Genomic DNA, 21,752 nt, shown 5'->3' on the forward strand with positions numbered 1-21,752 from the left:
TGGCACTAATAAAAGCTACTGCATGTTGTCCTATTTTTGTTATCAGAACATTGCTACAGTCTCCTGTAAGCAGCCTCACACAAGGTGCATAGTATTATCAACTCTAGATATTGATGAAAATTTGTAATATTTTAGCATTTTTCATCTGGGATCTTTGATGTGTGAAAGAAGTGAATAAAACATTCATTGTAAGGTTGAAAATATAACTAGAGGTGGAATTTAAAACCCTTTGTGCTGTTAACCTAGAGTGGTTGGCATTGGCCAATTCCTGAGGAGTAATAAAGGCACTGATCAACTGCTACAAGTACTGGTATTGTGAGCAGGTATGTCAGACCCAGACCTATATTATTTGTATTGGAGATCCTAGATGGAAGCACCAAAATCCAAAATAGTGAGACAGGAAAGAATAGGAGTCAATATAAACAGATGAGGAATCCCACGTTGATTTGAAGAACTTTTGTGGTGGTGTAATGACACCCTGGGCTAGTGTGTGGTCAATTCCAGCCCGACTTGACACCGAGTCACAACACAATTGAAATTAACAAATAATTCTTAGAAATTACCCAAAGACTGGTCTACGGCTGCCCAATAACTACAGTCACCAGGTCTGTAAATTTTAACACATTTTTATTAATGACAGTAACAAATTAAATATGCAGCAAATACAACTGGCTAACTATTGTCTAATTCCTAACTCGCTCTCTCTATCCCGCCCCACCCTCTATACACACACACAAGACAGGCAAACACAAAGAGGGGAAAGAGGGATGTAAAATAATGATGAAAGTAAAAGGATAAGAGTATTTGTTTCTGTTGTCTCCCAGTACACCTTTCTTCAGTCTCGACTTTCAGTTTGAGGTTTTTGCTTTCAGTGTGTAATAGTTTTCACTGTAGATTCAACCAGGTCTCAAAAACGTCTCAACAGGTTCAGAAATAGCAGACAGGCAGTATTTCTGGAGAGCCAGAGAGAAAGAAAGACGGACACTCACGGATGCCCCTCTCAGCAACCAGGATCCAACTGACACTTCCTGCGTCCTCTGAAAACCATCCCAATCACCGCCTGTCGCCAGGCGCAATATGACCTTTGGCCAATTGATTGGCCACCAGCCAGCCAATCAAACCGAATCCCTATGATCTCTTGGGTGCCAAAAAGTGTTTCTGTTCAGAAGCTAAACCTCCATAGCACAGAGGACCATTTTACCTCCTTTGAGTTCCTCACTTCCTCTGCTCGACTTAAAGATATATGTCCATTAAAGATCCATGGATCAAAATGACAACCAAAATGTAAAAGAAATGGGAAATACAGGAATCAACAGGAAGGGCTCTTCCTGTGGGGAACTGAGAGAGAAATGAAGCAGTTTGTTAATTCCATCTTCAATAGTAGTGTAGTGACTGGTGTAGAGAAATCTAGTACAGAACCAAGATTTGGGTCATCAGATTCTGACTAAAAGAGCACATTAATGGAAGGTGGCTTCAATTCTCATTTGGAAACTGTGAAATTTGTAAATCATTCTTTGGAATCATTTGTTGTATTTATTTTTTTGCCTACCCTACTGTCCGTTAGATCGTCAGTTTCCAGCAGAGAGGGAATCTCTGTCGAGTTCAAATCACTTGAGCGATAGGAAATTAAAGACACTTTTAAAACATTAGAGAATGGGAACCTTATTCAGTGTCCACTAATCATCTGGCCCACAAGACTTTTCCTAGATAAATGTGGTCTAAAATAATGCTAGTTGTGAGATTTGTTGCCCCATCTGAGAGAGAGTTGCCTTCAACAGAGTGTGGAAGGTGACACATCTTTCAGGGATTCCAGTTCCGTGAATTTTAACAATCTGATCCCATTCTCTGGTCTGAATCTACTATTAACTTTTCCTATTGTTTTATTGCTGGGGGTGTGAAGAATGTGATGGGGATGGAAATGTTTATTGTACCATGTTTATGTTGCTGTTATTGTTGTTATTATTATGAAAATTACAAATACCCTAATAAAAATATTTTTAAAACAAATTTTCTTCAAACTAATTTGTGTTAATTTTCATTTTTTTTGCTTCAAGTAATTGAAGCAAACTGTTTTTAAGCTGACATTTAAGAGCCATTGATGTGCTGTGTATTTGTGAAATATCCTTGTGTTTTAATTTACTTAAGTTTCAGCTAATGCCATGTCAGTACTCTTAATCGACCGTTGTACGGCAGACTCGCTTATCACATAGCAAGCACTGGGGCCTTGTCATGTCAATTACACAGCTCTTAACGAGTGAAATCGCAATCAGCTCCTATATAGTGTTCAGTTGAATTAAGATCTGTTGACATTGTCTTCTGAGGAGTGTGGAGTGGAGAGTTTAATAATTGCTCCAAATACCTCAGTCAAAATGTAATCTCATCACTTCACTGTTGCAACGTTATTAGTTGGCGCACATCTGACCTCCTGCCACTCAAATGACAATATTTCCTTTTTAAAGTCAGTATCAAACAGATCTGACTGATATTCCTATTTTAGTGCGGATAATTAAGAAGAAAAAGTCAGTTAGGAAGTGCATGATTCTAATACAGAACAGTCCATTGAAAGTCTCAGCCTCACGTCATTTAAGCTGGCTTGGCTGCGGTTCTGCTTAAGGATGCAGCAGAATTTCCTTGGGGATTTTTCAGCTCCGCCACTGCAACATTGGCCAAGGTTAAAACAAAAACAAATGGGGTTTCCACTGAAGTTACAGCAGCAAAGCAAGTAAAGCCCTGAGTGCAAAGCACAAGGCTAGTGTAATATATTGCTCAACTGAAAGCTGTCCCGTTAGGTAAGGTTCTGAGGTGCGGCCATGCAATCTGGTGGAAGAGTGCTCTGCACAAGAATGCTGTTTGATAGATGGTGTGTCTGTGCAGTAGTCGGCATCGCTGTGATGTCAGGTTGTGTGTCCAACAACACTGCGTCATCAAGCAGTATATTGCACCTTTTTCTTCTGCAGCTTTCTGCATGGAAATTTCCAGAGCCTGGCTGTGCTGTCTGCGAGAATACTGCGCAGCGAATGTTGAGGGCAAGCAAAGTCCTTTTCACCCACTCTCTTCTTCCACATTGCCACTGTATATATATATATATATATATGTGTGTGTGCCTCTCTTAGGGGATGTACAATAGTACCGGCTATTACAGGTTTGTCGGTAAGCCCCTGCATAGTTTGTCGGTAAGCCCCTGCCGGCTAGCTCCGCCCACAGGAGCAGTATAAATATCCATGAGGTATCCTGAGCTGCCATTTTACAGCTCCACTTGAGGGAATAACATCTCACGGTAATAAAGCCTCTTTTGTACCGTTTCGTGTTTCTGTGTGCAATTGTTAGCGCAACACACATCTCAAGTAGCTGGTTCTAAAGGGTTAACTGCTAACTGCAAGTGTTTGATTTATTCATAAAGAGCTAGGAACCACTTATTATGAAGGTGTACATCTGGGGTGCCACATTTACTGCTGTACTACAGTCAGGTCTCAAGCAACAATGTTTCCATTCACCAGCCATATGGAGAATTGCAAGAAATATACTTGCTGGAAATCCGGCAATTTGAGTCTGAAAGTGAAATTATTTCAAACATCTGTGAATTGGAAGACGTTTCAGTAAACAGGCCACATGCTGCCCTGTTTGCCAGATAATTGTGCACGGGTGGAACAGTGGTTAGCACTGCTGCCTCACAGAACCAGGGACCTGGGGTCGATTCTGGCTTTGGGTGACTGTCTGTGTGGACTTTGCACTTTCTCCCCATGGGTTTCCTCCAGGTGCTCTGGTTTCCTCCCACAGTCCGAAGATATGCAGGTTAGGTGGATTGACCATGATCCTCGGGCGGGTTATGGTTTCAGGGCGTGGTAGTGGGCCTAGATAAGGTGCTCTTTCGGAGGGTCGGTGCAGACCCGATGGGCCAATGGCCTCCTTGGGATTCTATGGATCTTTGCATGAAGAGGAGAAAATAAATCGACACAGAATACATTTTATTACAGAAGAAGATTGAATTAGGATGACGTGTTAAACTATTAGCTGAACTTTGAGTTTTGATAATGGCTCATAATTCAGTTTCACAATTATTGCCCATTGAAATGAGAAGCCACAGTAAACTATGAATTGAAGCAGGAGGGTAGACAGGGACATAGACAGATTAGGTAATTCAGGATAATTGTGGCAGGTGGGCTTCATTGTGCAAAAATCTGAGATTTTGGATAAAAGAGAGTCAAATATTTTCTTAATGGGAAGAATGGGAGGGGAGGCAGTGGGGTTGTGGTATTGTTGCTGGACTAGTAATCCAGAGACCCAGAGTAATGCTCTGGATTGATCCGGATTGATCCTTAAATCCCCTCCTGGAATGGGGTGGCAAGTCACTCCGTTCTATCACAATCGCTTTACTGATTCCAGAAGGCAGCTCACCACCAGCCTCTCTTTTTTAAATGTTTGCAATTAAGGGACAATTTAGCGTGGCCAATCCACCTACCCTGCACATCTTTGGGTTGTGGAGGGGAAAGCCACACAGACACTGGGAGAATGTGCAAACTCCACAAGTACAGTGACCCGGGATCAAACCCGGGTCCTCGGTGGCATGAGGCAGCAATGCTGACCACTCTGCCACCCCTACCACCACCTTCTTAAGGACAGTTGGGGATGGGCAATAAATTGTGGCTCAGCCACTGACACCCGTATCAAGCCAGAAACTGTGGAGGAGCTATGGGACTTGGGTCTTGCACAAGCATCGCAAAAAATTAGTACATCTATACAAAGGGCGGAATTCTCTAGCAATCCAATAATCCTGTCCACCACCTGCGGCGTGTTTTCCTGCAGCGGAGGAAGCTTGCCATCAACTGAAGTGGGATATTCAACTTTTGCCGAAGTTATTAGTGATTGATATTGCTTGCCGGTGCCGCCGTCGAGGAACCCACGGTGGGGGTCGTAATTGGTGAGACCGGAAGTTCCAGTTGATGTGAAGGGCTGGAGAATTCTGCCTGAAATGTAATTGTGGTGAATGTATTATACTAATAATCCACCAGTGTATTTGTATCTGTGCTGTCGCACTTGTATTTGTATATTTGTATCTGCTATACTGTTGCCCTTGTGGGTTTCGCCTATGGGCCATTGTATGGCATTATCCATAGGGGAACATGTTGGGGCCTGTAAGGGCTCCGCCTATGGCTCCTCCCCTTGAAGGGATGTATAAAGAGCAGTCGACCTGCAGGCAGTTATCGGCATTGGTTCAGTCGCAGGCAGGCACTATTCTAAGTTGATTAAAGTGACTGTTTACCTCTACTCATGTCTCGAGTGAATTGTTGGTCACATCAGTAATCAAAGCGGCTAATAGGGCTGGATTACAGTTGTATTCAGTGCATCAGTCGTACAGAGCCATGGCTGGGCCACATTTGATGTGCTTCATTCAACACCATATTGGCCTTGGAGGGGGTGCAGTCCAGATTCAACATAAATTTATCAAGAGTTAAATTTCATCATCAATTGAACAGGTTGCATTTTCTTGAGTGTAGAAAGCTGAGAGATGATCTCAGGTAGGTATATTTAAGAGCTGAGCATTTTGTTATACTGCCCCCTCTGTTGGGGAAGTGTAAATGAAGTTCACTAATGGCTACCTACAGTTGAACATGGTAGTCTTATTCAGTGCAATAAACAACAGAAAGATGATGTCCAGGATCAAATAGAATTTTATATTATTTTTAATTTGAGATATAAAGAACTGAAGAACATTGTGATACATTTTTGGAACTCTTGAAGTTGATTTTGAGGAAGTTGAGCAGTTTGAAGGTTTTCTCTGTGTGCACATTGTGCTCAGATACAGATCAGTGAATCAGCAGTTTGTCATTGAAAAATGGCACTGAAAATATACTTGGGGACAATGGGGAAATTAAATCCTAACAAAAACAATAAGGTACAATTATGAACAAAGGTTGCAGATTTGTCTGAAAGTGAATAAATTAGGAGGTAAAGTAGATGTTTTCCTCACCTTGATGGGGCCAGGTACTTTTTAGGTGGTGTCTCGTCAATGTTGCGCATGAGATACCAGTATTATGAAGCTGTTCTGAATTTAATCAGGGAGTCTGGCCTTTTATTCTGGCATGGCTAAGAATGAGATGGCACAGAGGCTCGTTTCCACAAAATGAAGCAGTTGCCAGATGAGACTGCTGCAGGTTACTTTCTAGAATTAAAGAAACTCTTTCATTACTGGGTTTGGCGTAAATGTAGAAATCGACCGTCGAGACAGGAGGCCTGAAGAACAATAAAATCAAGGCCAAGCTTTTGAGCAAAGCTGCCATGGAAGGAAGCTTTAGATGAAGCCACAGCTTGGAAATGGCAGTAAGAAATAGTTGTAAATTTCAAGGGCATTAATTTCTTGAGCTGGCAGTGATGGTCCACCGGGATTCCGGCCACGGCAGCCAAATTCACAGACTGAGTCTGAAATTTAGATTCTACCATTAACATGGTAGCCACTAACCATTTTTGCCCCCATTTCCAGTTAAAGTGCCATTCCTATAGGAAGGTCAGTTATATTCCAGCACATGCAAGAGTGAAGGAAATGTAAAGCTCCGGGCCGTGGTAGTTCTAAAGCTATTTATTGAGTCTTGAAATCCTTGAATGCGCACATGATAATGTAGAACAGAAGTTGATGTTATTGAGCAGCAAGATCAAGAGTCATAGAGCAAGAAAAACAGGACATGGAAGACGAGAGTAATACAGCTGAAAATATAATTCCAGCACCTACTGTAAAAATTAAAGTAGGAGATTCATAACTTACTTTCAACTTTGATACAACTTCAGTCATGTCTGTCATCACAGGAGGAGAGTACAAGAAGTCTCTAAGTCCCATTCCCTCATGCAAAACTGGTGTGAAACTGATGAGTTATTCCAATAACAGTACTCCAGTGTTAAATCAGGTTATTCCAGTGTTCGTCAGGTTACTGTTAGTGTGAAATATGATCATGCATCCTATTATTTGTCATTGGTAGATGTAGAAAGAAACAAAGTCCCCCTAATAGGAAAGAATTGTCTGAAGACACAATTAAACTGGTCCGAGTTATTTACAGTAGGGATCAGTAAGAGTACATTTGATATTTTGAAAAGCACTAAGAGAGTATAATATAATCTTTAAACAAGGAGGATCAATTGAAAAAAATAGGCATTACAAGGCTGAAGTCAAAAGAAAGGAAATTATACAGCTGATGTTTTGCTAGGCTAGGACGCTGCCATTTATACAGTTAGATGCATGACTGTAAAGAGCTGGATAGAGATATTGAAGAGTTGATTAAATTTTTTGAAGTGTGTCTCAGAATGAGAAATAATTCAGGTGCCATTTATTCCATGATCAAACACAAAAACCACGGGAACGAATACCTGTCACTTTCTTTCAAGTGAAAGGGGAACAGTACATTGTTTTGGTCAATATCTACCGTAGTATTTTTAAAGGATAGGTTTGCAGACCACGAAGGTACAAACAAGCTTTATTGGAAAGGTGTTTTCTCACAGGCTGCGAGGCTAGACTGCCTGTTAGCTCGCCCAAACTGTCGATGTCATTAGTATGCCAAACTCTGAAAGTGACCTTGTTCCAACTAGGAATAAACACTTTCCTCTTTTTACATCGAGGTTTCTGCAATAAAACACAGAATAATACAAACCATCAGAATTTACAATTTGAACAATTAACAAACACAACAGTCAATAAGTTAAACATTTCGGAGGACATCGATTCCTGGATGGTTTTCGGTGAACCTTGGTTGTCTGCTTTTTCATGTTGATTGCAACCTCTGGTGTTTTTGGTTGAGTTTGAGCGGTTTCTGTAGCTGCATCAACTGGAGTTGACATATGATTTGGAGGTTGACACGGTGTTGAAATGTCTTCCACAGTTGTTTCCAGTATTGTCAGGCTCTCAGGTATGTACAGATCTTCACTTGGCACAGTTTGCTGCAAACTGTCGGTTGACTGGACGCAATTTAATAGGGAAAAAAAACAGTCCTGTTTTGGCCATGTTTAGTGGGCTGTTTCTCGACACCTGCAGCGCTGAAAACAACCCCACAATTAAACGGGACTATTTTGAGGCCTTAGCAAGGAAAGTCGAAGCTTTGCTTACATTCAATTCCTGCACTGACGAGCTCAACTCAGTCAGTACAGGAAGAAATTGTGATGCCATTTTTAAATGCCACCCCGATCACTTGACCCTCCCCCACTGGGGCCGATGGAAACCCTCGGTGCCCAACTTACTGATTTAGGGGGTCCTCAAGCCTCCCTCATCCCACCTCAGAAGGGCAGGGGACCACTGAGCCTGGTCCCTGGCATGAGCAACCTGCCACCCGGGCACCTTGGCATTCCCAGCCTGCACCCTGATGATGCCCCTGCCAGGCTGGGAAGTGCCACCACCCTGGTGGAGCCACGGTCTTTGGTTAAGATAAATCAATCAATGTCAGCCCCAACCATAAATAGAGTTGATTGTCAGAGGTCAGATTTGACAGAGATGTTGAGAGCCCTAAGTCAAGCTAATGGAAGTGGGAGGCGATCCCCTGGCAGAATTGGGAGGCGATCCCCTGGCAGAAGTGGGAGGCGATCCCCTGGCAGAAGTGGGAGGCGATCCCCTGGCCGGAGTGGGAGGCGATCCCCCGGCAGAAGTGGGAGGCGATCCCCTGGCAGAAGTGGGAGGCGATCCCCTGGCCGGAGTGGGAGGCGATCCCCTGGCCGGAGTGGGAGGCGATCCCCCGGCCGAAATTGGAGGCGATCCCCCGGCCGAAATTGAAGGCGATACTCTGGCAGAAATGGGAGGCGATACCCTGGCAGAAATTGAAGGCGATCCCCTGGCAGAAGTGGGAGGCGATCCCCTGGCAGAAGTGGGAGGCGATCCCCTGGCAGAAGTGGGAGGCGATCCCCTGGCAGAAGTGGGAGGCGATCCCCTGGCAGAAATGGGGGGCGATTCCCCCGGCCGAAGTGGGGGGCGATCCCCCGGCCGAAGTGGGGGGCGATCCCCCGGCCGAAGTGGGAGGCGATCCCCCGGCCGAAGTGGGAGGCGATCCCCCGGCCGAAGTGGGAGGCGATCCCCCGGCCGAAGTGGGAGGCGATCCCCCGGCCGAAGTGGGAGGCGATCCCCCGGCCGAAGTGGGAGGCGATCCCCCGGCCGAAGTGGGAGGCGATCCCCCGGCCGAAGTGGGAGGCGATCCCCCGGCCGAAGTGGGAGGCGATCCCCCGGCCGAAGTGGGAGGCGATCCCCCGGCCGAAGTGGGAGGCGATCCCCCGGCCGAAGTGGGAGGCGATCCCCCGGCCGAAGTGGGAGGCGATCCCCCGGCCGAAGTGGGAGGCGATCCCCCGGCCGAAGTGGGAGGCGATCCCCCGGCCGAAGTGGGAGGCGATCCCCCGGCCGAAGTGGGAGGCGATCCCCCGGCCGAAGTGGGAGGCGATCCCCTGGCCGAAGTGGGAAGGAGCTTTAAGGGTGCAGAAAAGGCTCTTTACACTATTGTCAAATTATGATACTTTTTGTTAAACACATGTTGGTGTTTTAACACGTAAATTACTTTGACAGGATCAGTCATATATGTTTTTGGTTGTGATTACAGTAAAAACAAGTATGCAACACAACCTGTCAAGTTTTCAGGTGTATTTGATGCTGGTTTAATCTAGTGCAATGAGAGTGTGGTATTTTGTAAGTGGTGAGCATGTTATACTGTCCTCTCTGCTGCCTTCTCCACTGGGAGGGTGTAAATAAAGATGTTTAATAATGGCTGCCTGCAGTTGAGCATTCCAATTAAAGTGTTTTAAATGATAAAGGAGTTTAATAAGGTAGATGCAGTGGACCTATTACCTCTGGTGTAGAAATCCAATATAATAATGAAATGAAAATCGCTTATTGTCACGAGTAGGCTTCAATGAAGTTACTGTGAAAAGCCCCTCATCGCCACATTCCGGCGCCTGTCCGGGGAGGCTGGTACGGGAATCGAACCGTGCTGCTGGCCTGCTTGGTCTGCTTTAAAAGCCAGCGATTTAACCTGGTGAGCTAGAGCGAGAAGAATGAAATCAAGAGAAACATTACCTTTGCGTGAAAATGGTGGAAATCTGTATTTCTGTTCTCCAAAAGGCTATAGATTCTGGACCAATTGAAATTTCAGGACTAAGATCGATATTTTTGTTATTTAGGTACGGCTACCAAGAGATATTGGTGCAGAACTCCAAAGTCCAAAGTTGTGCAGGTTAGGTAGATTGGCCGTGCTAAATTACCCCTTAGTGTCCAAAGATGTGCAGGTTAGGTTGGGTTACGGGGTGACAGGGAATGGGGCGTAGGAGTGGGTCTAGGTAGGGTGCTCTTTCAGAGTGTCGGTGCAGACTTGATGGGCTGAATGGCCTCCTGCACTGTAGGAATTCTAGCTTTGATTATCCAGCGTCACATTTGGAAGGCCCAATGATGCACTGGGGAATCCCTCTCGGAAGCTCCCACAAAAGGGTTTGCCCGGCAATTGCCCAGACGCGCTAACTTCCTCTGGACAATTGCGCTGGGAACCATCCGACAGGAACGTTTGAATCGCTAACTTCAGGTGGTTCTGCTAGATTTACCCTGATAGTTACTCTGAAAGAGTTAGAGGAAAGAAAATCACTTCTAACTCTGGAGAACCTATTTAAACACCCAGACGCAGCCTTGGAGACCCCACCCCGGAGGTCCGACCCCTGTAAAAGGGGAGAGGGACTTGCTTCTGCACCCCAGTTACTCCATTATTATGCTGTTGGGGTGCGTGCTTCACTGCTCCTGTCTCACCTATCCTGAGTGAGGAAGATTGGGGGAGGTAGGGGCTTTGGAACCTCAACAAGAGTAAGTCCGTCCAATCGGACGAAGTTACAGGCCAAAGATCCACAAATGTTCCACATATTTATCTCATTTCAATTTACTGCAAGTGAGATGTCAGAAATTGGCAAAGATAGCAATGGGGCAAACACTGAACTTGCTCACTGTTACCTGCCCACCTGCCTACTTTCTGCCAGGTAGGCAGGGCTGATACCTGCAGGGCTCCCAGTTGCCTACATGGTAAATTCCCATTCTCAGCACTGCTGCTCTGAGAGGTGGGGAATGAGGAGATGAGATGAGTGACTACTGGACAAAGAGAGCAAAGCAGGATACGTTTTAAAGACCTAATGTCAGCCTGGACAGGTCCCATGCAGCTCCATGAGTGCTGCACAGTAACAGCAGACAGAGAGCAGCAAGGTAAGGGAAAGGTATGTCTAAGTGTGGAAAGCACTCTCACTTACAGCCTGTTTCAAAGTTCTCCCTGATTTTGTGCTGCTGTTTTAGGGTTATCTTTTCCTGTTGGTGATTGTTACCAGGAATATTTGCAAATGCTTTCCTGTCCATTGCATGCTGATTCCTGTGTTCTTGCATTTTGCTCTATTTCAGGTATGAAAGCAAAGTAACCTTTTCAAAGTGGTGATCTTTCTCTCTTTTATATATTTGTTATGGGTCTGACCTGAAATGTTGCTTTTTAAAAAAAAACGTTTCTATTGTCTGATTGTATTTAGAGCAGGCAGCTTCATGGCCATGTTACAAGCTAACCACCTCAGTAAAGTATTGTGTGTATCATCCAATCCCTACAGTGCAGAAGGAGGCCCATCGAGTGTGCTCTGACCCTTCGGAGGAACACCCCACCGAGGCCCAATCACCTGCCCTTTCCTGCAATCCTACCCTAAGGGGCAATTTAGCATGGCCAATCCACCTAACCTGCACATCTTTGGACTGTGAGAGGAAACCGGAGCACCCGGAGCAAACCCACGCAGACACGGACAATGTGCAAACTTCACACAGACAGTCACCTGAGGTTGGAATCGAACCTGGGCCCCTGGCGCTGTGAGGCAACGGTGCAAATATCTGTGTCACTGTGCCGCTCTAGTGATCCTGGCATTTGGGAACGTTTATAACTGTGAAATGGTCATAACTCTGAAATATCACTGTGTCAAAAACTGAGGGAAAATAAAACAGTGTGACTATAAATGTGATTCAGATACAATAAAGTTGACACCAAATGGAGAAAATAAAATCAGTGCGATGTAACAAACAGTAAAATAAATGACATTTCCCCAGTCAGTCAATCCTGACCAATTTGAAAGCACAATGCTGAGACACAATAACAACTCCCATCTGTTGCACGTCCCAAGATCCATCACAGCAGCATTATCGAACAACAAAGGCCCCAGATAATATTCTGGGGGACAACGTTTCGAAACCAGCCACCGGCAGCTGGTGGAATTCAAATTCGGTTGATAATCTGGAATTGAAAAGCTAATGTCGGTGATAGTGACCATGAAACCATTGTCAATTGTCGTAAAAACCCATCTGGTTCACGAATGTCCGTTACAGAAGGAAATCTGCTGTCCGCATCAGGTCTTGCCTAGATGTGACTCCAGAACCACAACAATGTGGTTGACTCTTAACTGCCCTTTGAATTGGTGTGGCAAGCCACTCTGTTCAAGGGCAGTAAATGCTGGCAATGCCCGTGATGCCCACATGCCATGAAAGAATAAAGAAAAAGTATATCTAGTATAAAATTGAATTCCATGCAGTAGTTTGACGAGTTTTTTTTGTTGTTCTTTCTTCCAGGTGGTGCAGTCCTTGGGATTTGCTATTTACCGAGCATTAGACTGGGGATTGGATGAGAATGAGGAACGGGAGTTGAGTCAGCAGTTGGAACAACTTATTGACCAGATGGCAAACAATGACTCTGAAGGTAGTAACGGCACAGCTGACGAGGGGTACAGTGGACAGGATGATGAGGAGGAGGGCGATGGGGTACCCCGTTCGGTGAAGACTTTCGAGCAAGTAATGAAGGCATGTGCTGCACATTTGTTGAACCGTAATGAAGCAGACGCACATTTTCAAGCAGTCTGTAGGGCATTGTTTGTGGAAACCTTGGAGTTGCAGACTTTCCTGATTAAAATCAAAGATGCTAAAGAGGTAAGCCCAAAGTTCTCTTAAGCTCTGGAGAATGCCATCTATTTTCGATAGTTTTTATTGTTTTAGGAGTCTGGACAGCTTCACATCGGAACAGAAGTGTCATTTCTTTCAGTGTGAAGGTATATTTTGTGGTTGGGTTCTGCAGTGAGGCATGAGCCAAGCGATGAGAGCTCTCTCTTGCAGATATTGATGGAGTCTGGCTGCTGGGTTTCTGGGACTTTGAATGGCACATGTGGCCCACTGCCCAAGCTCATTTGTCAATGGGTGAATCTGCTCCATTATTGGGTTGGACTACGCAGTAGAACTACGACACGTTCCCATTAGAAAATGTTCTCTTCTGTTAAATTTAGAAATGAAAACAAGTGCTTTGAGTCTGACACCTTAGAGGGTTCCGACTCACTTAGCTGGATACTTACCCAGGAAATGTTGGACTGGAAAAACCATAAGTAAGTCCTGGGTAACTATTATACTAAACCCTTCCACCCACCCCCTTCACTGACACCCTATAGAGCCCCTCTGACTAGCCCACACCCTCACCCACCGACTCGCCACAAACCCCCACCACCAATCCTCCGACTCCCCCTTTGAACTCTCCCACACCTCTCAAACACACACACTACTGCCACTCCCGGCCCACTGACCTCCCCTCCCCCAACCTTCAGACCTCCCTCCCTCTGAGTCTCCCCCACCACCCTCGGGATCCTCTGCTCTCGCTTTTACCCCGCGCTCTGGCTTTCCCTCCCGCGCTCTGGCTTTCCCTCCCGCGCTCTGGCTTTCCCTCCCGCGCTCTGGCTTTCCCTCCCGCGCTCTGGCTTTCCCTCCCGCGCTCTGGCTTTCCCTCCCGCGCTCTGGCTTTCCCTCCCGCGCTCTGGCTTTCCCTCCCGCGCTCTGGCTTTCCCTCCCGCGCTCTGGCTTTCCCTCCCGCGCTCTGGCTTTCCCTCCCGCGCTCTGGCTTTCCCTCCCGCGCTCTGGCTTTCCCTCCCGCGCTCTGGCTTTCCCTCCCGCGCTCTGGCTTTCCCTCCCGCGCTCTGGCTTTCCCTCCCGCGCTCTGGCTTTCCCTCCCGCGCTCTGGCTTTCCCTCCCGCGCTCTGGCTTTCCCTCCCGCGCTCTGGCTTTCCCTCCCGCGCTCTGGCTTTCCCTCCCGCGCTCTGGCTTTCCCTCCCGCGCTCTGGCTTTCCCTCCCGCGCTCTGGCTTTCCCTCCCGCGCTCTGGCTTTCCCTCCCGCGCTCTGGCTTTCCCTCCCGCGCTCTGGCTTTCCCTCCCGCGCTCTGGCTTTCCCTCCCGCGCTCTGGCTTTCCCTCCCGCGCTCTGGCTTTCCCTCCCGCGCTCTGGCTTTCCCTCCCGCGCTCTGGCTTGCTCCCCCTCCTGTGCTCTCGCTCCCCCCCGTTCTCACTTTACCCCCGCGCTCTCGCTCTTCCCAACCCCCGCGCTCTCGCTCTTCCCAACCCTCTCGCTCTTCCCAGCCCCCGCGCTCTCGCTCTTCCCAGCCCCCGCGCTCTCGCTCTTCCCAGCCCCCGCGCTCTCGCTCTTCCCAGCCCCCGCGCTCTCGCTCTTCCCAGCCCCCGCGCTCTCGCTCTTCCCAACCCCCGCGCTCTCGCTCTTCCCAACCCCCGCGCTCTCGCTCTTCCCAACCCCCGCGCTCTCGCTCTTCCCAACCCCCGCGCCCTCGCTCTTCCCAACCCCCGCGCCCTCGCTCTTCCCAACCCCCGCGCCCTCGCTCTTCCCAACCCCCGCGCCCTCGCTCTTCCCAGCCCCCGCGCCCTCGCTCTTCCCAGCCCCCGCGCCCTCGCTCTTCCCAGCCCCCGCGCCCTCGCTCTTCCCAGCCCCCGCGCTCTCGCTCTTCCCAACCCCCGCGCTCTCGCTCTTCCCAACCCCCGCGCTCTCGCTCTTCCCAACCCCCGCGCTCTCGCTCTTCCCAACCCCCGCGCTCTCGCTCTTCCCAACCCCCGCGCTCTCGCTCTTCCCAACCCCCGCGCTCTCGCTCTTCCCAACCCCCGCGCTCTCGCTCTTCCCAACCCCCGCGCTCTCGCTCTTCCCAACCCCCGCGCTCTCGCTCTTCCCAACCCCCGCGCTCTCGTTCTTCCCAACCCCCGCGCTCTCGCTCTTCCCAACCCCCCGCGCTCTCGCTCTTCCCAACCCCCGCGCTCTCGCTCTTCCCAACCCCCGCGCTCTCGCTCTTCCCAACCCCCGCGCTCTCGCTCTTCCCAACCCTCTCGCTCTTCCCAACCCCCGCGCTCTCGCTCTTCCCAACCCCCGCGCTCTCGCTCTTCACAACCCCCGCGCTCTCGCTCTTCTCAACCCCCGCGCTCTCGCTCTTCCCAACCCCCGCGCTCTCGCTCTTCCCAACCCCCGCGCTCTCGCTCTTCCCAACCCCCGCGCTCTCCCTCTTCCCAACCCCCGCGCTCTCGCTCTTCCCAACCCCGCGCTCTCGCTCTTCCCACCCCCCCGCGCTCTCGCTCTTCCCAACCCCCGCGCTCTCGCTCTTCCCAACCCCCGCGCTCTCGCTCTTCCCAACCCCCGCGCTCTCGCTCTTCCCAACCCCCGCGCTCTCGCTCTTCCCAACCCCCGCGCTCTCGCTCTTCCCAACCCCCGCGCTCTCGCTCTTCCCAACCCCCGCGCTCTCGCTCTTCCCAACCCCCGCGCTCTCGCTCTCCCCAACCCCCGCGCTCTCGCTCTTCCCAACCCCCGCGCTCTCGCTCTTCCCAACCCCCGCGCTCTCGCTCTTCCCAACCCCCGCGCTCTCGCTCTTCCCAACCCCCGCGCTCTCGCTCTTCCCAACCCTCTCGCTCTTCCCAACCCCCGCGCTCTCGCTCTTCCCAACGCTCTCGCTCTTCCCAACCCCCGCGCTCTCGCTCTTCCCAACCCCCGCGCTCTCGCTCTTCCCAACCCCCGCGCTCTCGCTCTTCCCAACCCCCGCGCTCTCGCTCTTCCCAACCCCCGCGCTCTCGCTCTTCCCAACCCCCCGCGCTCTCGCTCTTCCCAACCCCCGCGCTCTCGCTCTTCCCAACCCCCGCGCTCTCGCTCTTCCCAACCCCCGCGCTCTCGCTCTTCCCAACCCCCGCGCTCTCGCTCTTCCCAACCCCCGCGCTCTCGCTCTTCCCAACCCCCGCGCTCTCGCTCTTCCCAACCCCCGCGCTCTCGCTCTTCCCAACCCCCGCGCTCTCGCTCTTCCCAACCCCCGCGCTCTCGCTCTTCCCAACCCCCGCGCTCTCGCTCTTCCCAACCCCCGCGCTCTCGCTCTTCCCAACCCCCGCGCTCTCGCTCTTCCCAACCCCCGCGCTCTCGCTCTTCCCAACCCCCGCGCTCTCGCTCTTCCCAACCCCCGCGCTCTCGCTCTTCCCAACCCCCGCGCTCTCGCTCTTCCCAACCCCCGCGCTCTCGCTCTTCCCAACCCCCGCGCTCTCGCTCTTCCCAACCCCCGCGCTCTCGCTCTTCCCAACCCCCGCGCTCTTCCCAACCCATCGCTCTTCCCAACCCTTCGCTCTTCCCAACCCTTCGCTCTTCCCAACCCTTCGCTCTTCCCAACCCTTCGCTCTTCCCAACCCTTCGCTCTTCCCAACCCTTCGCTCTTCCCAACCCTTCGCTCTTCCCAACCCCCTCGCTCTTCCCAACCCCCTCGCTCTTCCCAACCCCCACGCTCTTCCCAACCCCCTCGCTCTTCCCAACCCCCTCGCTCTTCCCAACCCCCTCGCTCTTCCCAACCCCCGCGCTCTTCCCAACCCCCGCGCTCTTCCCAACCCCCGCGCTCTTCCCAACCCCCGCGCTCTTCCCAACCCCCGCGCTCTTCCCAACCCCCGCGCTCTTCCCAACCCCCGCGCTCTTCCCAACCCCCGCGCTCTTCCCAACCCCCGCGCTCTTCCCAACCCCCGCGCTCCTCCCAACCCCCGCGCTCTTCCCAACCCCCGCGCTCCTTCCCAACCCCCGCGCTCTTCCCAACCCCCGCGCTCTTCCCAACCCCCGCGCTCTTCCCCACCCCCGCGCTCTTCCCAACCCCCGCGCTCTTCCCAACCCCCGCGCTCTTCCCAACCCCCGCGCTCTTCCCAACCCCCGCGCTCTTCCCAACCCCCGCGCTCTTCCCAACCCCCTCGCTCTTCCCAACCCCCTCGCTCTTCCCAACCCCCGCGCTCTTCCCAACCCCCGCGCTCTTCCCAACCCCCGCGCTCTTCCCAACCCCCCGCGCTCTTCCCAACCCCCGCGCTCTTCCCAACCCCCCGCTCTTCCCAACCCCCGCGCTCTTCCCAACCCCCGCGCTCTTCCCAACCCCCGCGCTCTTCCCAACCCCCGCGCTCTTCCCAACCCCCGCGCTCTTCCCAACCCCCGCGCTCTTCCCAACCCCCGCGCTCCTCCCAACCCCGCGCTCCTCCCAACCCCCGCGCTCCTCCCAACCCCCGCGCTCTTCCCAACCCCCGCGCTCTTCCCAACCCCCGCGCTCTTCCCAACCCCCGCGCTCTTCCCAACCCCCGCGCTCTTCCCAACCCCCGCGCTCTTCCCAACCCCCGCGCTCTTCCCAACCCCCGCGCTCTTCCCAACCCCCGCGCTCTTCCCAACCCCCGCGCTCTTCCCAACCCCCGCGCTCTTCCCAACCCCCGCGCTCTTCCCAACCCCCGCGCTCTTCCCAACCCCCGCGCTCTTCCCAACCCCCCGCGCTCTTCCCAACCCCCGCGCTCTTCCCAACCCCCGCGCTCTTCCCAACCCCCGCGCTCTTCCCAACCCCCGCGCTCTTCCCAACCCCCGCGCTCTTCCCAACCCCCGCGCTCTTCCCAACCCCCGCGCTCTCGTTCTTCCCAACCCCCGCGCTCTCGCTCTTCCCAACCCCCGCGCTCTCGCTCTTCCCAACCCCTGCGCTCTTCCCAACCCCCGCGCTCTCGCTCTTCCCAACCCTCTGCGTCCGCCTGACCTGGACCTGGAACATTCCGTGTCTCCATCAGCCATCCTCACACTTATTTTCGAATGCACTCACGCACTCAAAACTTTCACTCTACTGGTGAATGGAGACTTGTAAAAATACAGCAGGCAGTGATGTAAAAAGGGGACATGGGTTGGCTTCCTCCAACAATCCTGCGCTCTGTAGAAGACCTCCAAGATCAGGTATGCTTGGCATTCCTGAAAAGACCCAGTTCAGAAGTCCCGGCCAGAAATGCAGAGTTCTGACGTGTGTAAAACAAAAACAAGGGGCGACACGGTGGCTCAGTGGTTAACACTGCTGCCTCACGGCGCCGAGGAACCAGGTTCAATCCCGGCTCTGGGTCACTGTCGGTGTGGAATTTGCACATTCTCCCCATATTTGCCTGGGTCTCACCCCTATAACCCAAAAAGATGAGCAGGGTAGGTGGAGTGGCCACACTAAATCGCCGTTCAACTGGAAAAAGAAAGAATTGGGTACTCTTAAATATATTTAAAAAGCATTAAAAGAAAAACAATTAGGAGTGATGTGACAGTGATTATTGCTCCTCAGGAGTTTGGCTACATGACTTCACCAGTAGTACTTTGGTACTGCAGATTTTCTGTACAGACTATAGACTCTGCTATTAGGATCCATGCTTCTGATAATCATAGGGGCAGCATGGTAGCATAGTGGTTACCACTGTCGCTTCACAGCTCCAGGGTCCCAGGTTCAATTCCCGGCTTGGGTCTGTCTGTGCGGAGTCTACACGTTCTCCCCATGTCTGCGTGGGTTTCCTCCGGGTGCTCCGGTTTCCTCCCATAGTCCAAAGATGTGCGGGTTAGGTGGATTGGCCATGATAAATCGCCCTTCGTGTCCAACAGGATTGTGCTGGGTTGCGGGGATGGGGTGGAGGTGTGGGCTTAGGTAGGGTGCTCTTTCCAAGGGCTGGTGCAGACCCGATGGGCTGACTGGCCTCCTTCTGCACTGTAAATTCTATGTTATCATCATTTATGACTAACAGAAAGAGTTGCATTTTATCAGTCAAATCCTCACGGTGAAGGAATGACTTTGGAATCAACTGGAGTAGAGCATTGTACCACCATCCGCTTAAAATAGGAAACTAATTAGCAGAGGTCCCTTTAAAAATAAGATGGCTAACAAGGAATTATAATTAAAAGTTTGTTTTGAAATTCCCTTTTCCCTGTTAAATACCAAGCGGTGATGAGACCTGTCTTGAAGAAGTTACTAAGGCTGGCTGGGAAGTGTATTACTACATTGTTTTTTAATTTTAATATTTTAAGGAAACAATTTTCCTTGCTAAAAGCATGGATATTGCATCAGGTCACATGGTACATGGATATGTGGTGTGTTGGAGGCAGGTTCAAATGGAGCAATCGAAAGAGAATTAGACTCATCTGCAACGGGAGAATGTGCCAGGTTATGGGGAGAAGATGGGAGAATGGCACCAAGTGAATTGCTCATTCAGAGAGCTTGTGCTGACATGACGGGCTGAATGGCCTCCTCTGTGCTGCAACAACTCTGTGTTTCATACATTGGAGTATGTTGAGAACAACGTGCCATTTGCGAATCAATAAGATTTGACAATAGTTTCCAGTATGTTGCTTGATAAAAGAGATTTGCATGTCCAGGTCAGGACAGGGAGGCTTCACTTTGCCTTTTATGAGGGTGATCAGTGGGCGCTGCCTTTGTTCAATGGGTCAACGGCAATGGTTCTGGATTGCCTGAGCACTTCCTGAGTTCTAGGCAAAGTCCATATGCGTGATCAACAGGTGACATACTCATTTGCCAGTTGCACTACTACTTGTAGTCTGTTTTTACTCGCCTGTCGATAACCCATGACCTACCCAATCATCCATTTCCACCCAGCTTAACCCAAGTATATGGCTTTCACTCAGTGTCACCCACTGAATGGACATCATGAAAAGGATCAGCTCAAGGTATGGGTTGAACACACATCTAGACACACCTTGTGCACCCCCAACCCTGTCCTGCCCCGTCATAACCACACACACTTAAAATCCCTCTCGGAAATGAATGTTTGGTGGCCATCCAAAGATGTCGCACTTGTTTTGTGGGAGAATTTAACTGAGAAAATAATTTGAACAGGTCGCCATCTTTCCTCTGATTTAGCCACACATGATTTTGGATGGGTATACTAGGAGCAGACGTGTAAAAATATTCACCATTGTGTTCATAGTTTATTAGAAAATTAACTGACCAAACCAGAACAGCAGGAACAAAGGAAATGTTCTGTGGAAATACCCTAGCAAATGCTCATGGGATGATTCAGCATTTCTAAATCTAATTTGAAGCTTGACTATTTGATTTTCTTTCTATTACTGATGATTATGTGGTGATGTATCAGCGCTGGTATTACACAAGAATGCAGCACGCCCATAAAACCCGATGTTAACTACCTGCATTCTTCTCATTTTTGTACCTATAAAAGGCACCTCACCGGGATTACTGCTTTTTATAAACCAATCAAAGCCGAATTTATTGTGTCCTGTTTGGATGGTGGCCATTCAGTCACCCATAACCAGCCTGGCTCCAAATGGCTTCACCATTTCTATTGCCTGCCCAACATTTCCCACATCTAGATTGTCTTTAACATAATGCCACACCTTCCACCATTCAGCCTTCTTTTGAGAGCATCAGTCTTCCGTGCACCTGCACTGATCACACAGTCTGTCTATAATAAGCTCATTAATGTACACAGGCCACACCTCTAAAAGGTGTTTATTTGTTGGGTGTGGGAAGAAGTGTACTGATTACGGAGCACATGCTAATGTGAATAGAGCTTCCAGAAACGCTGAAGCTTATGCAGATCAATAATGTCAACATACTGCTCGTTCAGTACCAATTGTCATACTGTTTTATTACTAATTTTATCTTCAGACCCACCCCACCTACTGCCATTTCCTGCTGGTTACCTGTGTGAGCTGTCGAGAAGTGTCTCATTGATAAATGGTGCACCGTCATTGACTTTTGAAAACCTACAATGCTCTGATCAATTAAACGTTAGGGCCGATTTTCAGCCCACAGTTAACAGTCAGTGAAAATGGCGCCATGGCTGGAAAATCCCGTGAGAATCGGGAAATGAAGCTCTTGCCAGCGAGGTCACACTTTCTGATTTTCCACGGCGCTCGCCGGTGACATAATGAGGTTCACACCTGGAAAAGGCACGAACCTGCTTCAAAAATGTTTTGATGTTAATATACTTATTGAGCGCCCCCTGTCACATGATCCGTCCCCCCCTCACTGAATATATCGTCACGTTGGTGAGGTTTACAACAGGTTCTGAAAAACGTGAATCAGTCGAGGGGATTCCCCCGGGAGCGCAAAGTTATAGCCCCTGGAGGGAGAGGAACATCCTTGGGCAGTGCCCTGGCACTACCAACCTGTGCCGGGGCGGAGCCTTTGGATTATATTTGTTGGGGGAGGGGGTAGACCCCCGATGCTGATGGTGGTGAGGGGGGGGAGAGCTCCTGTTGTGAGAGCGCCCAATGCAAATGGTGGAGGGGTCCAGGGGGATTAAAGGGGGGAATGGGGGAGGGGTTTGAGAGTGTCTGATGCCAATGGTGGTGTTGGGCATTGGGTGAGAGCCCCGATGCATACGAGGGAGGTTCCCCATGTCTTTGGTGGGGTGACGGGATGTTTGTTTTCTGAGCTGACCGGGGCACCATTTTTAAAGGACACCCTGATCTCTCTGGAGCCTGCTCAATCCGGCCCTGCCACAGTGTTGGCGTAACACTGGACCTTGGGTGAAATTCTCCCCTGGGGGGCTAGGAGTGGCGGCGCGTCAATCTCGCGCGCCGGGCCTTGATGCTTGCGTCAAAGCGGCGTGGCCTGAATGACGCGGCCGGCGGCGCCTAAATGACATTACCCGCACATGCACGGTTGCCGTCTTCCCCTCCG

The 21,752-nt window shown here is 50.4% G+C and overlaps 1 protein-coding gene across 2 annotated transcripts in view; it reads left to right on the forward strand.

Moving 5' to 3' along the window:
- Positions 1 to 21,752, forward strand: part of spire2 (spire-type actin nucleation factor 2) — a 92,292-nt gene that overhangs the window by 15,016 nt on the left and 55,524 nt on the right. For both annotated transcript variants that reach the window (XM_038806503.1, XM_038806504.1), the window contains exon 3: positions 12,575 to 12,928. In XM_038806503.1, coding sequence (XP_038662431.1) covers positions 12,575 to 12,928 — 354 coding nt within the window. The remainder of the gene's footprint in view (positions 1 to 12,574; positions 12,929 to 21,752) is intronic.

The sequence above is a fragment of the Scyliorhinus canicula genome, chromosome 9 (genome assembly GCF_902713615.1).
Source record: "Scyliorhinus canicula chromosome 9, sScyCan1.1, whole genome shotgun sequence".
Classification (NCBI taxonomy): domain Eukaryota; kingdom Metazoa; phylum Chordata; class Chondrichthyes; order Carcharhiniformes; family Scyliorhinidae; genus Scyliorhinus; species Scyliorhinus canicula.